Raw genomic sequence first — 23,516 nt, 5'->3', positions numbered from 1 at the left:
AACAGTAACAGAAACACTACACGGACTCACAAAAAAAAAAACCCAAAAAAAACAGGACCACAACACAGTGAATCTCCGATTATTACTGATTGTTGCACACACGTTTTTATTGGCATAAAAATGTGATTCCTCTTGGCATTTCTGAATGCCAGCGACCTTTTGCAGCTTGACAAGTTGTTGTTTTAGCGACACGGTGAAGCAGTTACAAATTGTTCAGACAAAAGAGATTCAAAAAAACATTTAAAAATGTTTTATAAAAACATGTCGGCCATAAAGCCAAGGATTTAATTGTTGGTTTCGTTTGTTTTCTTTATGGTGGATTTTTATGACGAGATTACAACAGATACGCCAATTTTATAGTAAGGTACTTATAGTACAGTATACTGTATATTTTAATACATTAACATATAATACACATAACTGTTTTTAAAAATACTGCAGCAATACAAAACAAAGACCAAATGTCGACCGTTTACATAAGGATAATGTGTTTCTGATGTTTCTTAAGGAAGTTATTTTGAAAAGTCAGACCCATCTAAAAAACAGCTTTAAGGCCACGGGGTAAATATGTGTGGAATTAAAATTAAAGAGAAGCTTAAATCCCCTCTTCTTTGACTAAGTACTCTCGAAGAGACTGGAAAGCGGTGACGGGGACAGTCACGGTCGGGACAGTCAGCGACATGGTGCCGGGCTCGACCGACGAGGGGGAAACCTCACTGGGGGTCGGAGGAGAAGGCAGGGGGTCTGTGTGAATGATGTTTATGTCGGCGAGCTGCGTGGCAACCGGCGCGGCGTCTGCGTGAGTCCGTAAGTGCTTGCGAAGGTACGCGGCGAACAGGAAGGCTTTGCCGCAGTGGGGACAGCTGTGGGGTTTGCTGTTGGAGTGGATCTTCTGGTGCTTGCGCAGTCCCGATTTGTTGAGGAAACCTTTGCCGCAGCTGTCGCAGACGTGCGGCCTCGGCTTGGGATGCTGCTTTTCGTGCTCCTGCAAGTCTGCAAGCTGTGCAAACTGCTCGTGGCAGGTTTTACAGATGTGCGAGCCCAGCGACACAATTTTGGCAACGGACTGGGTAGAGTCAATGGGGTGAAGGTTTTCATGGGTCTGAACTTCTTCCCAGGTACCAAATGTAGCATCACAGTGAGTACAAGAGAACTGAGGGAGAGTTGTGTGGGCAGTGAAGCCTGAGGGTGACCCAGCCTCTGTCTCCTGCTGCTGCTGCTGTTGCTCAGACTGCTCAGCGAGGTGAGTTCTTTCGTGTTTGCGCAGGCTTGAGGACACCACAAATGACTTCAAACACTCCTCACATTTGAAAGGCCTCTCTCCAGAGTGCACACGCCGGTGCTTGTTGAGGCTGGAGCGCTCAGCAAATGACTTGTCGCACTCTGTGCACATAAATGGCTTCAGACCTGTGTGGACAAGCATGTGCCGCCGCAGATCCCAGGAAGCTACGAAGGCCTTGTCACAGCTCTGGCATTTGTACGGGCGCTCTCCAGAGTGAACGCGCTCGTGTACGGCCAGGTCGGCCGGCTGCCGGAACCTCTTGGAGCATTTATCGCAGGGGTAGGGCTTGAATCCCATGTGGGCTCGCTGGTGCCGACGGAAGCTGGAGGGGTCTGAAAACATCTTGCCGCACTGCGGGCAGAGGAACGGCTTCTCACCAGAGTGGGTGCGGAGATGGGACTGATAGGAAGAAAGCTGGGTGAAGCCTTTAGTGCATTGCTCGCACTTATAGGGTTTATTCTGCGAGTGGATGCGCTGATGGCAGGCCAGGGAGGAGGAGCGGGAGAAGGCCTTGCCGCAGTCCGAACACAGGTAGGGTTTTTCCCCAGTGTGGGAACGCTCGTGGTTTTTGAGGTCCTTCAGCTCAGTGTATGTTTTGCCGCATTCGTCACAAGCATACGGTCGATGGCCCTGGTGGTTCCTTCTGTGCTTTCGGAACACTGAGGGGTCAGCAAAGCTCTTTCCACACTCGGCACACAAGTATGGCTTCTCTCCCGTGTGAGAGCGCATGTGCACCTTCAGTTTGGACAGGGTTGGGTAGCTCTTAGAGCACTGACGGCAGGAGTACGGGCGCTCTCCACTGTGCTGTGTCATATGGATCCTGAGGCATATCGCCTGCATGAAGGCCTTGCCACATTCTGTGCATACAAAAGGTTTCTCCCCAGTGTGAGAGCGGCTGTGGTTACGCAGCTCTGTGGGCGTCTTGTAAGCTTTGTGACAGCTGGGACACTGGAAGGGGCGCTGGGCTGAGTGAGTGCGCTCGTGCTTTGAGAGTTGAGCCTTGCTCGAGAATGTTTTGGCACACTCGGGACATGGGTGCTGCTGCCGTTCCTTCACATGTGCCGACTGCTTGTGGCTCTGCAGAGCTGACAGAGTCTTAAAGGCCTCTGTGCACACAGTGCATTTGAAAAGGGGTTTGGCTTTCGGAGGCCTGCCTCTGCCACGTTTTTTTGCAGGCTGATCCCTCTCCACCTCTTCCTCTTGGCCCTCTTCATCCTGCACAGGAGGGGTGTACTCCGCAGCAAGAGGTGGACTTGCAGGCTGAGCAGAGGCCATCTTTACATCTACAAAAAAAGATGATGGGGAAAAAATTTACCGTTTAATAACAATGTAAAAAATAAAGACACACCATTGGCAGCTTGGGATAGAAATTCTTCCACAGACATGATGGTATTAAGTCCTATGACTTTTATGGATTTGAAGAGCACAACTTTAATGAAAGTGGGTTTTGAGGGATAAGAAATAATCAGTCAGATAATAAAAGAAATATGTGGGTGTGCAGTTAATAACAAAATGGCTGGCATTAGGACCTCAGGGACAATAAGCTAGCCGCTTTAATGCCAAAGGAAGTTGGCGAGGTAATGTCAGAGATCATAGTGCATGAAGATGAACAAGTGGCATGTGCACGACCAGAGAAAAACACCAGAGATCACAGCTTAGGGTGATGGTACTACGAACAGCCCGGGCGTGTTATGTACGTATACCCCTCCGCTAGCTTTAGCTTGCTAGATATTTTCACTAACTCAAAATGGCTGGCTTTAGGACCGACTGTACCGATTCACTCCACAGTGCCATCATCATCATAATTACTGTACATGTACAGCATGTATTTAGCTAAGTTAGTTGCTTGCGTGTATTAGAAAAACAAAAGTCGATCTTACCGGAATCAGGGCATTAATCGCCGTTCGGTAAAGGGCTTCGTTTACTGTGAGACACGGTGGCTGCCGTTGACTGGCTGTGCGAGAGCGGACGGCTCTAGGACCATGATGACGACAGCTCTTGGAAAGCCAAGCGTGTAATACGTTTAATTATAAAATTTTAATATAACATACATCATAAATGTACTATAAGCCCTCTAGTAAGATACTACAGTCCCAATAAAGTTCGACAATTGTGTGTTAAAATGGAAAAATGCTTGCCCAACTGCTCAACTAAATGCAAATCTAGCTATTTTAGCTAACCAGTATGTTTTGGGGCGGATTATGTAAGATATTTTGAGAATGAACTAAAAATGAACATTCACCTCCTGCTTTTTATTTGCTTAAAAACAACGTATTATAGATATATTTTTTTTATTTTTGTATCGGTTTTATCGATTAGCTGCTGCATCTTGAGCTAGTAGAGTTACTTTTGAGAGGGAATTATTTCTCTGTTGCACATTTCCTGTTTCCTAGCAACAAGCGCAATGTGGAAATGGGGATGGAAGAAAAAAGACAATTGGAAAAAGGGGGGCTGCCCTTTACACAAAAGTGAATTTTTTTTTAAAAAGCGAGTGAATATATGTCTTTGGGGCTCGCTTGGAATAACTACTCCCGCAGGTATTAAACTCCGTGCAGTCGCTGGCCTTTGGAGTTTCGCGTTTAAAAACGCTTTCTGCTGCAGTGGGTGCAATGTTTGTTTAGCTAGCCAAGATGATGCTAGCTCATACTCCGCTAATGTTAGCTCACTGCATTTTTAAACCATTAATATTTAAGTTGCTTCCTCTTCCTAAAAACTCAACGACAGCGTGCATAATCCGCTCCGCTTTTGATCATGATGTGGAGAGTGATGCGGATTTACAGTGTCAGTACATTTGCATTGACAGGCGTTGTTTTCCTGGTGTATTGACATAGCTAGTTCAGTTAGCCTGATGGTGCAGAGGTATAGCAAAACCTGTCAGACTGTTTACACTCCGCTATTACGTCTTCCCTCATGCATGTTGACTACTGGTGGTAACACATTAACTCTGTAATATAGTTATCTAAAAGTTTGTACTTTTAATTTGTATGAGTTTAATAGTAATGAGTTATCTGCGGCGTCCTAAAGTGTCTAGTTTGATGTGCTTTATAAAACTAATACTGTTTCTGTTCTCCACAGCTCCATTTGTCTGGATTCTTCAAATTCAACTCACTCCAGTGATCTGATGGGACCTGTTTTTGACATATTTCTGTGGCTATATCCCATAGAGAGTCCTTGCATCATATTATAAAGAACTGCCTTCTTTTTATATGGATAAGAAAGGCATCTAATGCATTTCCGCCCTATTTTGTGTCTGGCACACTTAATTCAGTCCATATCTTGTGATGGCTTTGCAAGACCATGGCAGGACAACAGGTTTTCCTTGCAAACAGTGTGGTATGGTGTGTCCCAGTATGCCCAGTCTAGTCGAACATATGGAGTGCCATCAGGAGCGAGATGAAGAACGCAAGTTTAAATGTGATGAATGTGGACGTGGTTATAGGCATGCTGGTAGCCTAACTAACCACAAAAAGACTCACGAAGTAGGTTCTTTTCAGTGTAATATATGTGGAAAAGAAAACTCTAATGCCTCGGCCCTGAAGAGTCATCTCCGGAGCCACACTTCCCTTAAAAAGTATTCCTGTGCGGAATGTGGAAAAGCTTTTCGCCTGGCAACGCAGCTGGCTACACATCAGAGGGTTCATTTTGCCAGACAAGCAAAAGAGCAGTCATATCGGAAGGTGGACACGGAATATTCCTCATATAAAAACAGACATGAACTTGAAAACGATCACCCACATCATCTTAGTGAGCACTTGGCCAGCGTTGGGATTTCCACAGTAAATGGCCCATCTGAGGACAAGGCTGAGATTGTTTATAATGTACAATCGGAGACCTCAGAGGATGCAGTAAATCGACCATTCAGGTGTGATTTATGTGACAAGTCATACATACACCATCGAAGCCTGGCCAACCATAAAAAGACTCACCAAGTGGGAACATTTGAGTGCACAGTATGTTTCAAACTGTTCAGTAACATGGCTGCCCTTTACAGCCATCAGCGAACACACAAGGCGAGAAGCGGGACTGACCTCACTTCGACAGGTGGGTCATACGCAGGCACACTTCTTGACCAGTTTTCACCTCAGAGCCAAGATGCTCCAGTAAACTTTTGTCATTTATGTCAGGTACTTTTCCCAAACAATGAGGAGTTCCAGGAACACATCCAAATGCATAACTCTTCATCTCTGTCATTTGGTCTTCAAGATCCATTGTCAGAGAGCCACAGTGTATCATATGAAAACAGTATTGCTTCACCCGAGTCCAACTTTTATGCTTCTCCTATAAACAATATTCCTCCAGTGTCATCAATGGATAGTCATGGAGACTTTGATACACAAGAGAAGATTAGAAGTAACGCTCACATGTACTCTGACTGCTCCAGTAATCAAACCCCATCGTCCAATAGCACTCAGGGAGATCCCCCAATCATGGATACAAACACTCTCAGTCCTACCCTGATGCCCACACAAAATAATTGCAATACACCTGAAATTGAAGAGACTTCAACTGTAGATTCTGATGAGCGTCCCTTCAAGTGTCAGATCTGCGGTAAAAGCTACCGGCACTCTGGGAGCCTCATCAACCACAAAAGGTCACATCAGGTTGGGATTTACCAGTGTTCCATCTGCAGGAAGAATTACCCTCACCTGGCAGCCCTCAAAAGTCATCTTCGCCTCCACAAAGCTCAGCCGTCTTCTCTTAACCTCAGTGCTGAGGGAGACTGGCTCTCCTCAGAGCCTCTGACTTCGGATAACCAGCAGGGCTGCTTCTCCTCCCAGGATGAAGAAGAGAACAGTGCTCATCCTGTGCTTTGTATGGATCAGGAGAATGGAATTGATGGCAGGAATGGAGCACTGTACCACGAGCAGTTTAATCAGGACTTCTCCCAGGATATGACTGTGCATCTACCTCACAATGAACACCTGATGCAGAGGCACATGTGTGCAGACTGTGGTGAGACTTTTGCAGATATTGCAGGGATTAAGTCTCACAGCTGCCCATTGCTGCATCAGCAACATAACACTACTAATGGTGACTATCACAACAGTTTAAACTTCCAGGTCAGTAATGGCCATTGTGAAGTTGGAAATCCAGGAATTAATGTTGAGTTCCAGGGTCTGAATGCTAGCCACAACCAAAGTCACTTTGAACAAAATTTCCAAGAAAATGTTGGAAGTGAACGGCTGAACAGTGGCCAAGAAGATGTTAACACAGATGAGGAAGATGATGGTGACCTTTATCAGTGCTCCATATGTGGCAACAGCTACACAACCATGAGGGCTCTCAGGAGCCATCTCCGAGGGCACACACAATCCCACGGCACTCCTACAAGCTCAGGTCCTTCTTCCACATCCTCTCATGAAGATTTGAAAGATGAGGAGTCAGGAGAAATGATGATCTGTAGTACATGTGGGGAAAGTTTTGCCAATCAGCAAGACTTGATTGCTCATCAGCTTGTGCACAATCAGGACCAGGTAGATAATGTTAAACCTTTCCACATTAATAATGATGTTTCTGAGAGCAAGGAGGACGCGCAAAACATCATCTGTGGAAGCTGTGGCATCTTTTGCACCAGCTACCATCATCTTGAGAACCACAACTGCACAGCTGAGAGGAAACAGGAGTTAGTGGACAGCAAGGAGGAAGTGAAAGTAAACAAGGTTGCCCAGCACCAAGACACGGGTGCTGACAAAGACATGGTCAATACTGAGAAACGTCAATACAAGTGTGATCAGTGTGGCCGGTCATACAGGCACGCTGGCTCCCTCCTCAACCACAAAAAGTCACACAAAACGGGTGTCTTCAGATGTCTCGTCTGCCAGAAACGCTTCTACAACCTGCTGGCCCTTAAAAATCATCAGAGATCCCATTTTGATATTAAGAGGTTAGTTTGGCATGAATGCACACTATTAATACTATTAATTAATATTATAGATGATCTGTGCTTGTTGGAAAGAAGTGATTAAAAACAAAGCTTTGCCTGTAGGGTCGGATTTGTGTTTTTGTCTGTCACGGTGTCAAAGTGTTCTGTCATTGTGGCTTTACTTGTGGAGATTGTGCCCAGTTTTTCAAACATAGAATTAACTATAACCCTTGTCTCCTCCCTTAGGCATACTTGTCATGAGTGTGGGAAAGCTTTCAAAATTCAGAAGCAGCTACTGAATCACCTGAGAAGGCACAAAGAGAACCAAGCCAAAATCCAGGAACTCAATAGCCAGATCCAGGCCCTTATGCAGATGAATGGGACCAGGTCAGATGGAGGAATGCAGCCCTTAGCTTCAGATGCCAATCAGGATTGTAATTCTGCTCTGCGCTGCAAGGAGCCAACTGAAGAAAGAGAAACGCAGACAAAGTCGGAGATGTCAGTGAAATCGGAGGATGCAGGTGACAGACGACCTTTTGCCTGTGACCAGTGTGGTCGCACGTATCGCCATGCAGGAAGTTTGGTTAACCATAGAAACTCTCATAAAACGGGTCAATATTGCTGCTCAGTTTGCAACAACACTTACACCAACCAGCTAGCAATGAAGAACCACTTACGCACCCACTTTGCATATAAAAGGCACTCTTGCCAAAACTGTGGAAAGGGCTTTAGAGGAAGGAAGCAGCTCTTAGCTCATGTCTGTGGAGACCTCAGAAAAGATAGGTCTGGAGTCAGAAGGGGCCTAAAATCTAAAGCCTTTAAGTGTAAGGAATGTAAGCAGGCCTTTTTCTCTGCAGACCAGCTGGCAGCCCACACCTGTGATCAACCTTCGGGTAGCAGGGAAGCAGATTTAAATACGTTTCCAAATAAAGAGGAGCGACCTTTCAGGTGCAACATATGTAATCGCAGCTATCGCCATGCAGGCTCACTGTTGAATCACAAAAATACCCACAAGACGGGGCACTACTGTTGCAACTTCTGTTCTAAGCCCTTCACTAACCCCATGGCTTTGCGCAATCACACACGCATCCACACGCAAAAGAAGAAATACGTGTGTCTCACATGTGGAAAGGCCTTCCGTCTCGCCAGCATTCTGCACAATCACCAGAGGGTCCACAATCGGGCGGTGAATCACTTTAGCTGCTCTTCATGTGGAAAAAGCTTCCAGGGCAGGTCTGGCTTGAAGAGGCATCGCTGCCGCAGAGGTCAGGAGAACGCAGGATCTGGAGTCCAGCAGTCAGAGAGAGGAGACAAGTGTTTCATGTAAGTCTTTTCTATTAATTATTATTGGAGTGGTTTTCTAATTATTTCACTTGTTGATTTTTTTGTGTGTGTGTGTCATTCTGATAAAGCCTGACTTTGGCCAGACTGATACGTTATCCCCTGCTAAACTGACGCAGACAAAGATGGGATTTTTTTCATGCATATGGATTAAGCAACTTGTGTTTGCATAAGAAACAACATCACTGCAACAAATTTTGCTAGAGAGTACTGACAGCTTCATTTTTAAGTATGAGTGCCATGGTTTAAAGCATTTTGTTTTAAAGTTGTGCATACATTTAATTGTAAAACCTTCTATCCCATTCTTGTTAACCTGATATCATTTGAGTTTGAATGTGAGGATGAAGTGGTAATAATTTGGAGGTCAGATGTCATTGTGACCTTGTTTAGCTACAACTAGAGAATTCTTTCAATAATTATGATCAGAAATATACAAAAATGTTTAAAATGATAAATGTTCATATCCAAAAGGTCAATGGACAATCTCTTTTTTTGGTTTGTTTGTTTGTTTGTTTTTTGAAAGCATCAGTGACCTTATTGTCACAGCACTCCTCTCAAACATTCTTTGACCTATGGCTGTGAGTACCGTTCACAGAGTTGGGGAATGGCTGCAATCAAAGCATTGCGAAATGGTGAAAGATGTACCCTTATGCCTCCTCCTCGATTTAGAGATGGTCTTTACTTTTTCACATAAATGGCTTCCTTGACTCCTCGCTCAAACCAGAGTTCCTCCCTGTCCAGGATGTGTACATCCCCATCATTGAAAGAGTGGCTACTGGCCTATAGGTGTTAATAGATGGCAGAGTGCTTGCCTGATGAGTTAGCTCTTCTGTGATGTGCCATCCGAGGTCAGAGGTTGTTTGGTTTCCCTGATGAGGAATGGATCACAGCAACCCTCCTGACACTTAACAGCATGCACTACATTATTCTGTTTGTGTCAGGGGACCCGATCCTTGAGATGGACCAGTTTTTGGCGCAGCGTGTTTTGGGGTTTAAAAGCCACAGAGACGCGGTGTTTAGAGAAAATGCGTCTAAGCTGTTCAGATACTCCTGACATATAAGGGATCACTAAGGGTGTTTGTTTAGGCAGCAGCTGATCTCTCCTGGATCGCCTGGAGAATACTTTAGGTGGCTTACCACATTTACTCAGGGCCTTCTTGATATGATGTTCTTCTGCTTCCCTGGCCGCTGTATCTGTGGGGGTGATTTCAGTCATTATGCAAATGTCCTGTTTAAAAAGGCTGGGGAAACCTGCAGTCAGCTGAGACTGAAGAAGCCACTTTGATGACTGACAAAACATTTCTCACACTGAAAATGCTACGTCCAAATGAACAGAATCAACTTTTGGGGATTTCCTTACTTGGATGATTGAGTGTGCATCAAGGTTAAAGTTGATTTATGTGATGTTCGACAAGTTTTGGACTGAAAGTACGGTGAGACCAGTGGGAGAGGGGGGAAAAGCTGAGCACTGAGAGCTTTTTTGCAACACTTTGCTTCATAGGATTTGTGTGAAAAATACAAAAACTGCTGCCTGTGGGCTTCGGCTATAACTTGTCTGGTTAATAAGGGTATGCAGTTATGAGACAGTAATTCTAGTTTGATTCTGCAATGTACCGAACATTAAGTATAATGTCACAAATAGTTTTATAAATCATTCACTGTTGGTTAACGTATTTTGAGTTGCAGTGTCCTGTTGTTGTTTTTTAATTTTTAATTATTTCTTGCCGCAGGTGTGACTTATGTGGGCGCTCCTATCGCCATGCGGGCTCCCTTCTCAATCATAAAAAGACACACTCCGAAAGCCTCCACCACTGCACCTTGTGTCTCCAAACATTTCCCGATCCCGTCACTCTGCAGATACACTCCCAGATGAGGCGTCACTGCTGCCCCGAGTGTGGCAAGACCTTCTGTCTGGTCACCCACCTACAGAGCCACATGGAGGTGCACTCAAAGGACCAGGTTGTGGTCTGCAGCTTGTGCCAGCAGAGCTTTCCCGACGCAGCCAGCTATCAGGAGCACCATAACATGCACCACGTGGCTCAGGACCACTACCAACAAGACCAGGATGACGCTATAGATAACAGCCTCTGCTGGGACTCAGGAGTCAGTCAATCCATGGGAATGGGAGGGATGCACAGTGAAGTTCCACCACCTTTGTCCCATATTCCAGGAAGCATTCCTAATTCAGAGAAGAACAACAACACTTCTGCGACAGAGGAGAAGAGCCACGTCTGCGAGCACTGTGGGCGTACTTACCGTCACGCCGGCTCCCTCCTCAACCACAAGAACAGCCACAAGACGGGCTCCTTCTTCTGCTCAGTGTGCCAGAAGGAGTTCACCAACCTGATGGCCCTGAAGAACCACCGACGGATTCACACAGAGCCCAAGCGCTACCAGTGCCTGGAGTGTGGGAAGGCGTTCCGGGTGTCCACTCAGCTCATATGTCACCGAAGGATACACACCAAAGAGAAGCCTTTTGCCTGCCTGCTGTGCGACAAGAGCTTTTCCAGCAAGTCCAACCTGCGGCACCATCAGAAGATGCACCAGAACACCCAGACCTTCGACTCCTCATTTAACATGGATGCTAATGCATTTATGGACCTAGACATGGGGTCTTTTCTTTAAAGAAGTACTAAATAGCATATAAAAGAAGAGGACATATGGTCCTCATATGCTTGTGTTATTTATCCCTCGATCAGTAATTGTAAAACAGTATTTATTTTTTTTTCAGAAAGTGCTCCTTGGTTCTTGGTTTTCCCATGGATACACGGGATCCCTTAAAACCGGGCAGGTGATGAAAACATTAGTATTCGCTCATTCCTCAATGATGAACCAGCCAACCAAAGTGAACAGAGAGGTTCATGTAAGAACATAAAGCTGATGACACATTTTTGTACAACAGTACTGTTATAACTCTCGCTATGTATAATTGTGTTCAGTGCCTCTGTGAGTTCCCTAGGAAACTAAATATACAAACTGTATATAACTCTGAATCTTTTTGTTAGCTCTGCCATCAGTGTTGAGGGACTGCTCGCCTTCCTCATATCAGGCAGGCCGGTTAATTTTAAGTCAAATACCTCTGGGTGTGTTGAAAGGTCAAAGTGATTAACTGAAACCATATTACGAAATAAATAGTCGTACTGCTAATGATATTCAATATTCACATTCACGTCGAGTGACATCGTATGCTAAAATGGATGTATTTATTAATTTATTCTTATTTTTATTCGCATATTTTATTAGGAAAAACTTTCTGAATGTTGTAAAAGCTGTCTTCTAAAACTCATGTAGCCTTTGAGGGATTTCTCATCAGTCGATTGGTTACTCATTAATTTTCAGAATAGGCAGGACCGAGCGAGCCAAGGGTGGTGTGTTATTGTTAGCACTCAGGGTTAACCTTTAAAAGGAACGTACCTGGTGTGTAATACAGTCTAGAAAATCTGTTCTCAAACTGAGCATAGTTGTTTTTGGGTTGTGTTTTTTTTTTTTTCTTTCATCTTTGAAAAGCATCAGTCACATTTCAGTGCCAGTGCCTAAAACGTACATTGATTGTAGCAGTTTGATGTTAACAAACCTCCTTTCACTGAGCGTTATACTGTAAATGTTTTTTTTTCTTTTTCTAATGGTAAATTTAATTTAATTGTAAATTTGTTTAATGTATCTTTGGACCTGGATCTCCTCAGTTCTAGTTAAACTTTCATTAAAACAGTCAACACTAGCATTGCACCCATGCTTATGGAAACAGGCAACAAATTAAAGGAGAAACCAACATGATTGCTCAAGGCCCTAAAGTGAGAGCCCTGACACCATCATTTTTATCCTCATCAAACCATTCAGTGACCACCCACCCACCCCTCTTGGGGCAGTGTAACGCATCACCTCTAAAGGAACAAGAAGACCTAAACATACCAGAAACATTGCCCACCACTTTATATGAATGAGACTGGATCCCTCTGCTGCAGGGATATTTTATTTTTCCTTTTTTTCGCCTGTCTGTCCGCGGCCATAATGCCTCATTTCTACTAAGCACAATTATTAAAATACAAACTTACCAGAGCTTTATTTATAGTGAAAACCGGTTTCATATTTACTGTTCATAAACCTGTTATTGTTGCAAGATGTGCAATTTTTTTTTTTTTTTTTATTATTCTTGGTCAAGTTGTGTAATGTGCCTGTTTTGTTTTTGTTGTTTTGTTTTTTTCTTACAATTTAGACGTCTATCAAAAGTAGACACGCAGGATTTGTTTTTCTAACGTTTTTTTTTTTCTTTTTGTTTGGCACTGGTCATAAAAGCATGAAATACCTCGAATGCCCTGCCTTCCTGACAGACTGCTACTTAAATGCCTCATACAGCTTATCAGTAGAGAATACACTGTAATCGCACGGATGAAGCATCAGACTTAGGGCTTTTAGTTTGTGCAGACAGTTTCCTCCTCACCGCGGTCGTCTGTTTGCAGTTTGTGGTTTTCAGATTTATATTTGCACATGTGTAGACGACACTTGTAGCCTAAGGAGGGCCGTGTTGACAAGCGACAAGTCGGCTGCTTGATGAATCACCTCAGCTAGTGTGCGGGTCGTAACGTTTTAAGCAATATGCTGAAAGTATTGTTTCAGTGCACGAGTCGAGTGCGTCTCATTTGTCTTAACCATTGTATGGAGTCGAGCGGGATCGGATTCAGTATACTGATTCTAATATCACAGCTTGCCTTGTGCCATGTTGTTACATTTTTTTTAAGTCATCGTGTAACAATCGTAATAATTTAACTGACCTCACTGTCAGATTTTCTTTTTTATTCTTTTTTTTGTATGCCACAGTAGCCTGTAAGATGTCAAACGATACGTGCACACTTGAGTTAAACTGACTTGTTTTTGCACCACATTCTCGGTCTCACCTCATTTGGCACTTAACCTTTCGCACTGATCTGTCATTGATCACTATCACAGTCTGCTGTTGTGGTTCGTGTTTAATTTCAGTGCGCTGTATATATTAGAATGAAGATGATGATTGGATCTCTGTAAATTTATTTAATGGTTTTTTGTTTTTTTGCATTTTCTTCAACAGAAGAAAACTGCTAGATTAGCTATTGTGTAATAAAAATACATATACCACATGTTCTCATTTATTGGATTTCAGTGTTAAGATATATATCTGCTTAGTATTTAATTAATATTTATATAACTATTTTGTCACTCTAAAGCGTAGATTTTTACTTCTTTGTTAGAACTTAGTTTAGAAAAAAAATGAGAAAATTATTTAAATTTAGGTGAAATAAATTAAAAGACTTGGGGGGAAAAAATGTGTTTGTTGTCCAAGTTTTTACACTGCTGATTATTTTTCCGATGGCCGCCCCTCCCTGAGCCTGGTTCTGCCAGGTTTCTTCCTGTTAAAAGGGAGTTTTTCCTCCCCACTGTTGCCAAAGTGCTTGCTCACAGGGGGTCATGAGATTGTTGGGGTTTTCTCTTTACCTAACAATATAAAGCTCCTTGAGGCGGCCATTGTTGTGATTTGGCGCTATATAAATAAAGTTGAATTGAATTCAAAGAAAAACACTTGCAGCAGTGATGGAAATTGTCAGTTTTATTGTGAAAATACATTTGCTACACAAAAAGCAGTTTATAAAGATTGCATTAAGTAAAAGCCAGTGCATTTACATTATATACAAGAAGAACTAGAAGGCAAGAGAAACAAGTAGAAAATGTTAAGATATTGTTCAGTAATAGCTGGCCTGGTGGACGTTTTGAAAAGATCTTCACTGGTGTCCCTTTAAAACTGTGCTTGTCTGTCACATTTGTTGCATTACAACAGCTCAACATACTAAAATAAATAATATAGACCTCTTTTAAAAAATAAAAAAAGAAATAAACAATAAAACAGACAATATAAATGGTTCCCCAATTTTGTTGCCAGAGGGTTCACCCACAAGCAGACAGATCCGTGACCTCAAACATTGTCGGTGCCGAATTATCGCAAGGAAAAAAAAACATTAAAAAAAAAAAGCTGAAGACAACAACCCTGTCCGCTGTGGTTCGTGTTGGCTTCAGCGGCAACAAAATTACAGACCACTGCAGTTGCAACCATCCTTTCTTTTTTCTTTTTTGCCTTGCTGCAGATCTGAAAAGCGCTGTGATTGCTGAAGCTCTGTTTAAAACACTGTAGGTGTAGTTAGTTTTCCTCTCTGCAGTACATTCCTCACAACATTCTCACATGTTAGCAGTTTGGGGCTGTACGTCTAGTGTTTCAAGCATCCTGGGTTGCAAAGCGCTGCTGCAACAGTCGTGTGAATTCAGGGTTTGTTTTAGGCAAAAAATGACATCTAAACTCTAAATGAAAGAAAAGAAAAAAAACAGACAAGACAATATTTTAGAGACCTGCAATAAATGGTCTGTGTTGGTCTCAGGAGACCCAGTAACAGTGCATGAGTACAGTTTGCTCCTTTACTCAACAGCGTTCTCACTGCGTCAGGCAACTACAAGAACAGGTACTGGCAGGAACAAAGGTTGGAGTACAATTCACCTAAAAAGATTTTTAAAAAGGTAGCTACATTCATATGGCCTTAATGTGCCAAACAGTATGTGTTACTCACATGTGATCTGTCTTTCAGAGGCTGTTGTGGTAAATGACCAGCAGAGAGGCCCTGTGTTACCCCGCTGAACGGCGGGGGGGGATCAAACTGTGGCCCAGCTGGCGGATGTAGCTGTGTTACATTCACTGGAGTCCTGCTGAAAACAGCACAACGCAATGCAGGGGTGCAGACTCTAGTTTTACGGTTAATTCTCAGTCAAACCTGCCTAACCCCCCCCCCCAATGATCCAGATCAAAATCTCAACGGAGTGGAATATGAAGGCACACAAGTTCTAAAAGATGATACCACTAGTATAATGCTGTTAATATACCTACAGAGGTGTGAGATTTGCTCATTGCAAGTCCCGTCTTAACCACTGGACCTACACCAAGCATGAGAACTGAGCTTATCTCTTCACCAACCAGTCTAATAAATAAAAAAAAATAAAAAAGGGTCCATTTCTGGTCGAGGTATACCCTGCAGTCAGAGTACACGGTTCGTCGTTCAGAAGTTGCCTCCTCCCGGCTAGTAACCAGTGGCTCCTTGGTTCTGTTTCATTTCTGTTACATCAGTTTTCAGAGGAAGATGAGGCTGTGGAGGCAGTGACAGCAGTTTAGTCCACCTCGCTTTACAGTCACATTTTAAAAAGTGGACCCATTATTATGGTTTCCCACTCTGTGATTTTTATTTTTTACATTAGCATTGAAAGAGTCGCAATTCTTCGTGTACGCCGTCTGAAATAACACTTGTGGCTCTTTCTACCTTCAAGCCAACTTTCTTATGATTGGCTGCACCACACAGCGAGAGAGTCATGTGATACTTACTGAGTGGTTTAAGCTTGATAAAGTGGCCCCGCAGTTTCTTCGATAGGTTCTGTAATAAATGAAGATTAAAAAAATGAATGAGCATTTTAAAACAATGTTTTTGACGCTCCTCCAAAACAGCTGTGACAACACAAAGGGCATCAAGAATGTAGTTATCCTTTTCCTGCTGTTAGAAAGGCCCCGGTGAATCTGAATACAATAAAATACATCCTGAGCCTTTTGTGACTCAGCTGCAGAGTCTTCACACCAAAAAACAAAAAAACAAAACAGGAGCAGCACAGACTGTTCTCGCGTTTACCAAGAACTGCTTTACGCCAGAGACGCCAAACAATTTTAAGAGGATTACCTAACCCCGTCCCAGAAATCATAATTGCATGCGCAAATGCTGCTCTTACCACTGATACTCAGTAGCTGAAGGAAACCACGGTAGCCACGTTTAATTCATAATTACAAGATAGTGCACAGCAGACTATTGGCCTTCCCTAAGCATCCTCCAGTTTTTCAGATTTCTCCAGGATCAAAATAATCTAGAGATCGTTCCCAGCACACAGCGGGAAAACAACTGTAAGCAGTGAACTTCATTTCCCTTCATTTTACACTAAAATAATGCATCAAAGGAAACACCTTTCTCCTGCGTCTTACCACGTAAAGGCCGTTTGTGCGACTTGCGTCGATGCACCATGACCCCGATGATCAGTGCAGCGCTGACCAGCACCACAGCCAGTACTGAGAAGCTGGTGATTGCTGCCAGTTTCCACACGTCAGGTGTCTCATCCACTGATTTGCCTATTTAAAAAAAAAAACACCATTAGAATTCCACTTTAATACCAACACTTTTGTGTTAAACACAGCTAAAAGAAGCCATTTGTTTTTTTTTATTGGCAATTAATGTCAAAACTCACCAATATAAATGACAAGAAACTGAAAATTTGGTTCACATCTTTTCTACGACAGATTGCTTTACTAACAGGCTGAAGAAGAGGGCATTCTTTGGGTAAGTGCAAACTAGTTTTTAATAATAATTTCACTTATTAAGGGAAAACCTATCCAAACCTACATGGCTCTGTGTGAAAAGGTATTTACCTCCTAAACCTAATAACTGGTCCTGCCACCTTATCTGGCAATGAGTCTTCTCATCGCTGTGGAGGAATTTTGGCCCACTTTGTGGTATCATTTTAATTCATACTGGAGAGTTGTCCATTACCAACAGCCTGATTAAGGTCATGCCAAAGCATGTCGATCTAATTTAAGTCCTGACTTTGATGAAGCCACTCCAAAATGTTGCTGTCTCCGGGTCATTCGGAGGTGGACTTGAGCTTGAGTGTGCTTGAGCTTCAGGATACAAGCTGATGGCTGGACATCCTCCTTCTGGATTTTCTGGTACAGAGCAGAATTCATGGTTCCATCAATTACAGCAGGTTGTCCTAAAGCAGCAAAGCAGCCCCAGACCATCATATAACCATCACCATGTTTGACTGTTGATATGATGTTTTACACCAGCTGTAACGGGACTCAAACCTTCAGCTTTTGTGTCGTCAGTTCCACAGATTATTTTTCAAAAGTCTTGAGGATCATCAAGGTGTGCAGTCTCTTTCTTATTGTTGAATTGTGAACTCTGACCTTAACTGAGGCAAGTGAGCCCTGCAGTTCTTTAGATGTTGTTCTGGGGTCTCCTGGGTGAGTCATTGATGTGCTCTTGAGGTAATTTTGGTAGGTTTCTCCATTTGTAGATAATAATGTTAGGGTCTGGTCATTTCCGGTCATTATCTCAAACCTTACACTGTAGATAATAATGGCTGTGGTGCACTGGAGTCCCAAAGCCTTAGAAAAGTCTTTGTAACTCTTTCAGTCTGATAGATGCCGGAGACTTTGTTTCTGAGCTGTTTCTTCAGATCCTGCAGGATGTGTTACTTTTTGAGATCTTTTAGCCTGCTTCACTTTGTCAGAAAGGTTCTGTTTAAGTAACTTCTCGATTCAGCAGGTCTGGCAGTAATCAGGTCTGTGTCTGGCTCATGAAATGGAGCAGAACCTTCCAAAAAGTTGTTTAATCACAGTTAATTATGGATTTAACAAGACAGGGCAATTCGTTTTTCACACAGGAGCAGGTTGGTTGCGATAGCTTTTTCCCCTTTAATAAATGAAACCTTCACCAAAATACTTCATTTTGTATTTTCTCAGCTCATCTTTGTCGAATATTAGAATGTGTTTGATGATCTGAAACATGTAAGTGTGACAAGAAATCAGGAAGGGGGCAAATAATTTTTCACGGTAGCTCTAACACTCGACAAGCAAGTTTTAATAGATGTTTTAACAGATGCGACTCAGTGGCTCACATGTGTTGCAGGACGGGGTTTTCGGGTACTGCTTGCATGATTCACAGGGCAAGCAACCATCATAGTCTGAGCTCCAAAACTCCGAGCTCCGACACGGACCTGCACACACAGAGAAGCAGGTTAGTCGTGACATTTCATTTCCGGTCATTATCTCAAACCTTACACTGTAATCCTAGAAGGTAACCAAATAAACCATAATCAGGTGGTTTGAAGGAGAAATTAGGTTTCCATCCACCTATTACAGTAAACACATGTGACCTGAACAGGACATCAAATGATTTCTCTTCTCATAAAGTGAAACAGGGAAATTCCTTTGTGGAGAATCTGTCGGTGCATCTCATCTGCACGACAGACAAGTAGTCGGTTTGGCGTGCGTGAACATTCGGGCCATGTGTGTGAAGAGCAGGATGTGCTTTCACAGAGTGCTTCCGTCGAATTGTCTTATGCGCGTTTATGTGTGACTTCCAGAGAATAAATTTGCATCTGTGAGAAAAAGAAGTGGCAGTTTGGTTTAGCCCAGACAGAAAACGTCTACCTCTGCAGCCACGATGGACAGCTTCGTTTCTTTTTTCTGGCAGCCAGCCAGGCGGACAATTAAAGCCGTGCACTTCCTAGATGATAAGGAAAGGACAAGGCTAAAGATGTGAGACAGGCTGAGAGCAGAGGCCGTTTTATTGTTTTAAAGTGTGCGGTTTTCTCTCCAGCTTCAACATCCTGCATTTGGTTAAGAAACACATATGCACTAATGCCCTGAAGACATGCATGAAGTACGATCTCTGCAAAAACAATATTACAACACAAAATCAACCTAATGAGGTCAAACAATACCAGACATGACAGATAACAACAAAGAAACCGCCCAGAGACACTTGATAAATGATGATAATCATTCCTCATCAAATGTGTAAGACACGCATTTGCATAGAATTTTAAAAAAACAAACATCTTTTATGCTCAACAATTTTAACAAGAAACTACCCGAGTCATGATTTGTGGTAACATTTCATAACTGCTGGCTTTAACCACCGCTGACAGCAATAGCAAAACTCACAGAGGTGAACCTGATGCATATCAAAGTAGGGAAATTAAGGCATAGGAAACTGCGGCAGTAACATGTAATAAATATATTGCTACACCGAGCTCAGGAGACGATGCACCGCCTCATCAGTGCTGGAGCAGACAAAGGGGAAAGTAGAAACTACAACAGATCAGGCAGGCTTGGAGAAAAATGAAACAAAGAAGTGATGAATACCAATATGAAGTAAATCTCTTTAGTACTGTGCTATGGCTGAAGTATTCAAATCCTTTACTCCTGATCACAAGACCTACTCTGTGGTTCAAAAGCCTGACTTAAATAGTAATATAAAAGTATTATCAGCAAAGTGTGAAACAAAGTTGCAGCAAATGAAGTAAAATAGATCCCACATTTAATAATGTGTCAATTTAACGAGCATCAAACAGTTTACATAATAAAGACTCTTGAAGTGATAATTCACTCTAGTTGAGGAGGAGTAATTAACAAGCTTTGAAACAAAAGCGTAGTATCTGTGGTTCAGCCCTAATAATGTCACGGTGACATTATTAGGCTTATCTCGGCTTTGCCTCAAAGGTGTGTTTTTTTTTTTCCTTTTTTCTTCATAAATATTTTACCAGAAGTCGTCATAGCAAACTGGAAGCGTGACATTAAAATATTCTTAGTATTTAGGATGCACCAGAGCTTGCTACCTAAGAACTCATCACATTACTGATGCTTGGTTTCAACATTTTTTCCAACATTCAGGGGTAGTGCTCCAGAGCAGCACCTTCTTGGCTGAAAAGATATTGAAAACAAAACAAAAAAAAGTCTGCATGAAGAGGCTGAAGCCGGCTGGAGGACTTCCACCCAGGAGACAGATCTTGCCCTCCATTCTGGGAATGCTATTTTTTGATGGGTGTTGTTTTGTTTTTTTCTTTTGTCAGTTGCCGTGTGGTTGGGTTTACGCATCAAACCTACTTTGTTAAGCTTATGAAAAGGTCATGGTTTCAGTTAAAATACATTGTTTCACAATTCTAACCACAGGTTGGAAGACAAACTAGCTATGGTGACGAATCACTCAACAATGACGACACCAGCAGGGAACATTCGGGTTCAGTCTCTGGACATCTGTTTTCAGATGATGACTTAATTCAGTTCAGTTCAACTTTATTTATATAGCTGCAAATCACAGCAACAGTTGCCTCAAGCTGCTTTATGTTGTAAAGTAACAATAAACATTAATACAGAACCCTGTATGAGCAAACACTTAGCAACAGTGGGAAGGAAAAACTCCCTTTTAACAGGAATAAACTTCCAGCAGAACCAGGCTCAGGGAGAGGCAGCCATCTCCATCATGGAGACAGGACAAAAGACAGAGGGACATCTGTTGAAGGCTATCAGAGCTTGCACATTGAAAATATATGCTTAAGGGGTAAAATGCAAGGGGCCCTGACCATAGCCTGTAGATAAAAGATGGACACAGCCACTGTGACATCACTGATGGGGATTTATCTCTTGAAGTCTCAAGTTTAGTATTTCAGACTCAACATCTTAATTTTTTTAAAATAAAGATGCCATCATATGCATATTCAGACCATAGCAGCTTAAATTCATAAGCGAGCCACACAGTGACGCATCCACGGCTTTGGTGTCGGTTTTATTTTTAATGGCAACCATAGTTTACAAAATGAACATCAGGTTGTATTACACATAAGTTGAAACTAGCAAATCGGACAATGAACACATCAGAAACATGGTGTTGAGGTATTAAAGAAAGTAAGAGGTATGGTCATTTTTACTGTTTTTCTAACCACACAAGTCGCCCCCTGCTGGCCATTATAAAGAATGAAGGTTACAGAAAGTATAAGAAGCTACCAAATGAGAATGAAGGAGGAACTCTGGGCTAAAAAGCTGTCACATCTATGCTGCTGATTAATGAAAGCTAAATATTAAAGAAGACAAATGTCTCTGTGTTGCGGGATGTGGAGAGCACTGGGCCAAATCCACCAGTCCAAACTGAACCTTACTTGGGAAACATTTTACATTCACTTCATTTGTCTCATCAGTCACAGCTTGAAGAAATCCAGAGTTAACTCTGAGACCTGCATGAGTATGCCGCTGTATGGTTTTTTGAGTACAGGTCATTGTTAGACCATCTGTAGTCAAAAGCCACCTGCTCATACACTCATGTTTGAAACATTTTGACCTCCTTTGACTTTGACTCTCTGGTTATATTACAGCCACATGCTCAGGCCCTCAGAGACTCTCCGTCCTCCACAGCCAGTCTCCCTCCAGGGTTTGACTGACTCATTTTATAGCCCTGGTCACAGTAAAAAAATGTGTCACAGTCCTTGTAAAGCATTTCTCCTCATGATTTCAGCACTACATCATGCAGCTGGACTTCGGCACAAGAGTTCAAAAGGTAACTGGAAGGAACTGAAGCCTGACTGCTGGGTGACCTCTGCAACCCGAAACTTGATGGGACTGATAACATTTCAAGCATTAAGCTAAAAGGTTAAGGAGCTGAATCATTCATCTCTACATCTCTTTATTACCACAGGTGTTTCTTGTGGTTAAGTTTTTCAAATCAGTGTGGAGTGGGAGAGAAAAACCAAAATGTCAGGTTTTTTTGTTTGTTTTGTTTTTTGACTAAGAGGCCTTGGCAAGTCTCAACACCTAGTCTGACAAAGGGTGTTTTGGGGTGTGGGGGTGTTGTATTTTGTCATGAACTGGAAGGGGTGGGTGGATCAACAGCTGATGTCCAGATGTAGAGAAGATTTCCCACAGATAGAATCAAGATTAAAGCACAGGGTTTGCTGTTAGTTCTTTGAAAACGCATTTGGCACTTTAATGCCTGAGGAAATGGCCCTAACCCATTTAATTATTCAGAGTTTTATGTTCTTGGTGCACTCTGCGCCTGGTGTTCTCCGGTGGGATTAAGACTTAAAAACTTCAGAGCGCTGTGGAAACAAAGTTAAAAAGCTGGGGTTTTCTGTTGTTTCGGGTTTTGTTTTTTTCGAGGCCCTATAAACGTGTCTTTGTCCAAAATGGACACAGGCGGTAGAGCATTTCCATGTGGCTTGTCCTTCTCACCGAGAGGCTCGGATGGATGAGGTGAAATAAGGCGATCGGAATGCGGAACCGGTGAGAAATGCAGCTGGTAAAGGAAGCGGCTCTGTAAGCAGACCCCACTATCTGACTCCATTATAAGCAGAGCAAACCACCAGACTCTGACCAGTGTTCACGCAAAACACGCCAGCACTTATGAATCAACATTTAGGAATAAGAATAAAAAACGGGAACATTTAACGCGCACAAGGAATTCCCCTGCTTTTTCTTTCTTTTAGTAAAGGTTGTTTTCCCAAAAAAAAGGTGAGGGAGGGAAAAAACGTATTTCACTTACTTTTCTGCGCGCTCACACCATGGAAAGTGGTCACCGCCGCAATAATAAGTCCGCAGAGCGCGCAAAGACCGTTTAAAGGCATGATGTCTGCGGAGGGAAAGCTGCTCGCTGTCGGCCACACAATTCCCGAAAGTTCATCTGATTAACAGTCCGTGCTGGTTTTCAGCATGGAAAAGCGAGCATCAGAGTGAGTCATACGGAGGAGTCTGCGCCTTGTTTTAATAGCGCGCACACACCCACGCTAACAGCTCCACTCCTATGAGTCATTTCCTATGTACTGTACTGCTCGGATTCTCTGTGCGCACTCCCCGACTCACAGGAAACTCCAGTGCCATAAAGTGTGGTTGCATTTGTTTCAGTTCGAGTGAAAGTTTTTTACCACCTCAGGTATGAGAGTTTCAATACATAAATGTCATATTTTAAGGGAACACCCTACATTTTTTTCTCTCCTTCTCTCTCTTTCTCCGAGACCCCGCGTAGTCTGGACTTAATAGTGTTCTCATTGTTATTACCACGCCTGTCGACGTCACCCCGTCCTCCCTGCCAAAAAACACAACTCTCTGGCATGAGTCTGGGTCCCATACACAGAAAAGGGGGGGAAACAGCAACCGAGGCAAAAACAGATGACACTCAGTAGAAGAAGAAAAAAAAAAAGAAAAACATCTATGTTTTTTTAAAGAGATTTGGAAATTCTGCTTAAACTTCAAGTAAGATGAGGTTTATCTGTGTCCACTCTTCAGCCCTCTGCTGAAACACAACAGCTCTGTGATGGTCTGGAGACTGCGTTTGAATAGGAAGAGTCCCTGTTATTAATGCCTGGAGCTGGGTGTAGCCTGCTGCTGCTGCTGGAGCACAAATATGCAATAACAAAGCCAGTGGACGCACGCTCGGA

The 23,516-nt window shown here is 42.9% G+C and overlaps 3 protein-coding genes across 4 annotated transcripts; 1 reads left to right on the top strand and 2 right to left on the bottom strand.

The window, feature by feature from the left end:
- Window positions 1–74: 74 nt before the first annotated feature.
- Window positions 75–3,287, bottom strand: znf668 (zinc finger protein 668). The gene is made up of 2 exons (XM_084937970.1): window positions 3,163–3,287; window positions 75–2,565 (listed from the first exon to the last, which is right to left on the bottom strand). The coding sequence occupies exon 2, from the start codon at window positions 2,555–2,557 to the stop codon at window positions 596–598; it is 1,962 nt and encodes a 653-aa protein (XP_084794096.1). The 5' UTR covers window positions 2,558–2,565; window positions 3,163–3,287; the 3' UTR covers window positions 75–595.
- Window positions 2,654–13,597, top strand: znf646 (zinc finger protein 646). Of its 2 annotated transcripts, none has more exons than XM_084937967.1 (4): window positions 2,654–2,975; window positions 4,358–7,166; window positions 7,392–8,468; window positions 10,217–13,597. In XM_084937967.1, the coding sequence occupies exons 2-4, from the start codon at window positions 4,564–4,566 to the stop codon at window positions 11,109–11,111; spliced, it is 4,575 nt and encodes a 1,524-aa protein (XP_084794093.1). In that variant the 5' UTR covers window positions 2,654–2,975; window positions 4,358–4,563; the 3' UTR covers window positions 11,112–13,597. The 2 variants fall into 2 exon arrangements, with proteins under 2 accessions (XP_084794093.1, XP_084794092.1); XM_084937966.1 differs by lacking the exon at window positions 2,654–2,975 and adding an exon at window positions 3,659–3,819.
- Window positions 13,598–14,049: 452 nt separating this feature from the next.
- Window positions 14,050–23,500, bottom strand: LOC146381834 (uncharacterized). The gene is made up of 5 exons (XM_084937978.1): window positions 22,625–23,500; window positions 18,207–18,305; window positions 16,516–16,659; window positions 15,874–15,922; window positions 14,050–15,640 (listed from the first exon to the last, which is right to left on the bottom strand). Exons 1-4 carry the CDS (start codon window positions 22,704–22,706, stop codon window positions 15,882–15,884), a joined length of 366 nt encoding a protein of 121 aa, XP_084794104.1. The 5' UTR covers window positions 22,707–23,500; the 3' UTR covers window positions 14,050–15,640; window positions 15,874–15,881.
- Window positions 23,501–23,516: the final 16 nt, after the last annotated feature.

Source organism: Perissodus microlepis, chromosome 8 (assembly GCF_051167445.1).
Source record: "Perissodus microlepis isolate ML-2025 ecotype Zambia chromosome 8, ASM5116744v1, whole genome shotgun sequence".
Taxonomy (NCBI): Eukaryota; Metazoa; Chordata; class Actinopteri; order Cichliformes; family Cichlidae; genus Perissodus; species Perissodus microlepis.
The sequence above is the reverse complement of the archived record's forward strand: the minus strand, read 5'-3'. Positions and strand labels throughout refer to the sequence as shown.

Bases quoted from the DNA above. Each gene is read 5' to 3' on its own strand.
- znf668 (XM_084937970.1), bottom strand. From the start codon at position 2,557: ATGGCCTCTGCTCAGCCTGCAAGTCCACCTCTTGCTGCGGAGTACACC.
- znf646 (XM_084937967.1), top strand. From the start codon at position 4,564: ATGGCTTTGCAAGACCATGGCAGGACAACAGGTTTTCCTTGCAAACAG. The intron at 7,167-7,391 runs GTTAGTTTGGCA...CTCCTCCCTTAG, and splicing joins TCCCATTTTGATATTAAGAG to GCATACTTGTCATGAGTGTG. The intron at 8,469-10,216 runs GTAAGTCTTTTC...TTCTTGCCGCAG, and splicing joins AGAGGAGACAAGTGTTTCAT to GTGTGACTTATGTGGGCGCT.
- LOC146381834 (XM_084937978.1), bottom strand. From the start codon at position 22,706: ATGCCTTTAAACGGTCTTTGCGCGCTCTGCGGACTTATTATTGCGGCG. The intron at 18,306-22,624 runs GTAAGTGAAATA...CTGTGTGTGCAG, and splicing joins TGGTGTGAGCGCGCAGAAAA to GTCCGTGTCGGAGCTCGGAG. The intron at 15,923-16,515 runs GTAAGACGCAGG...CATTTATTACAG, and splicing joins GCACAAACGGCCTTTACGTG to AACCTATCGAAGAAACTGCG.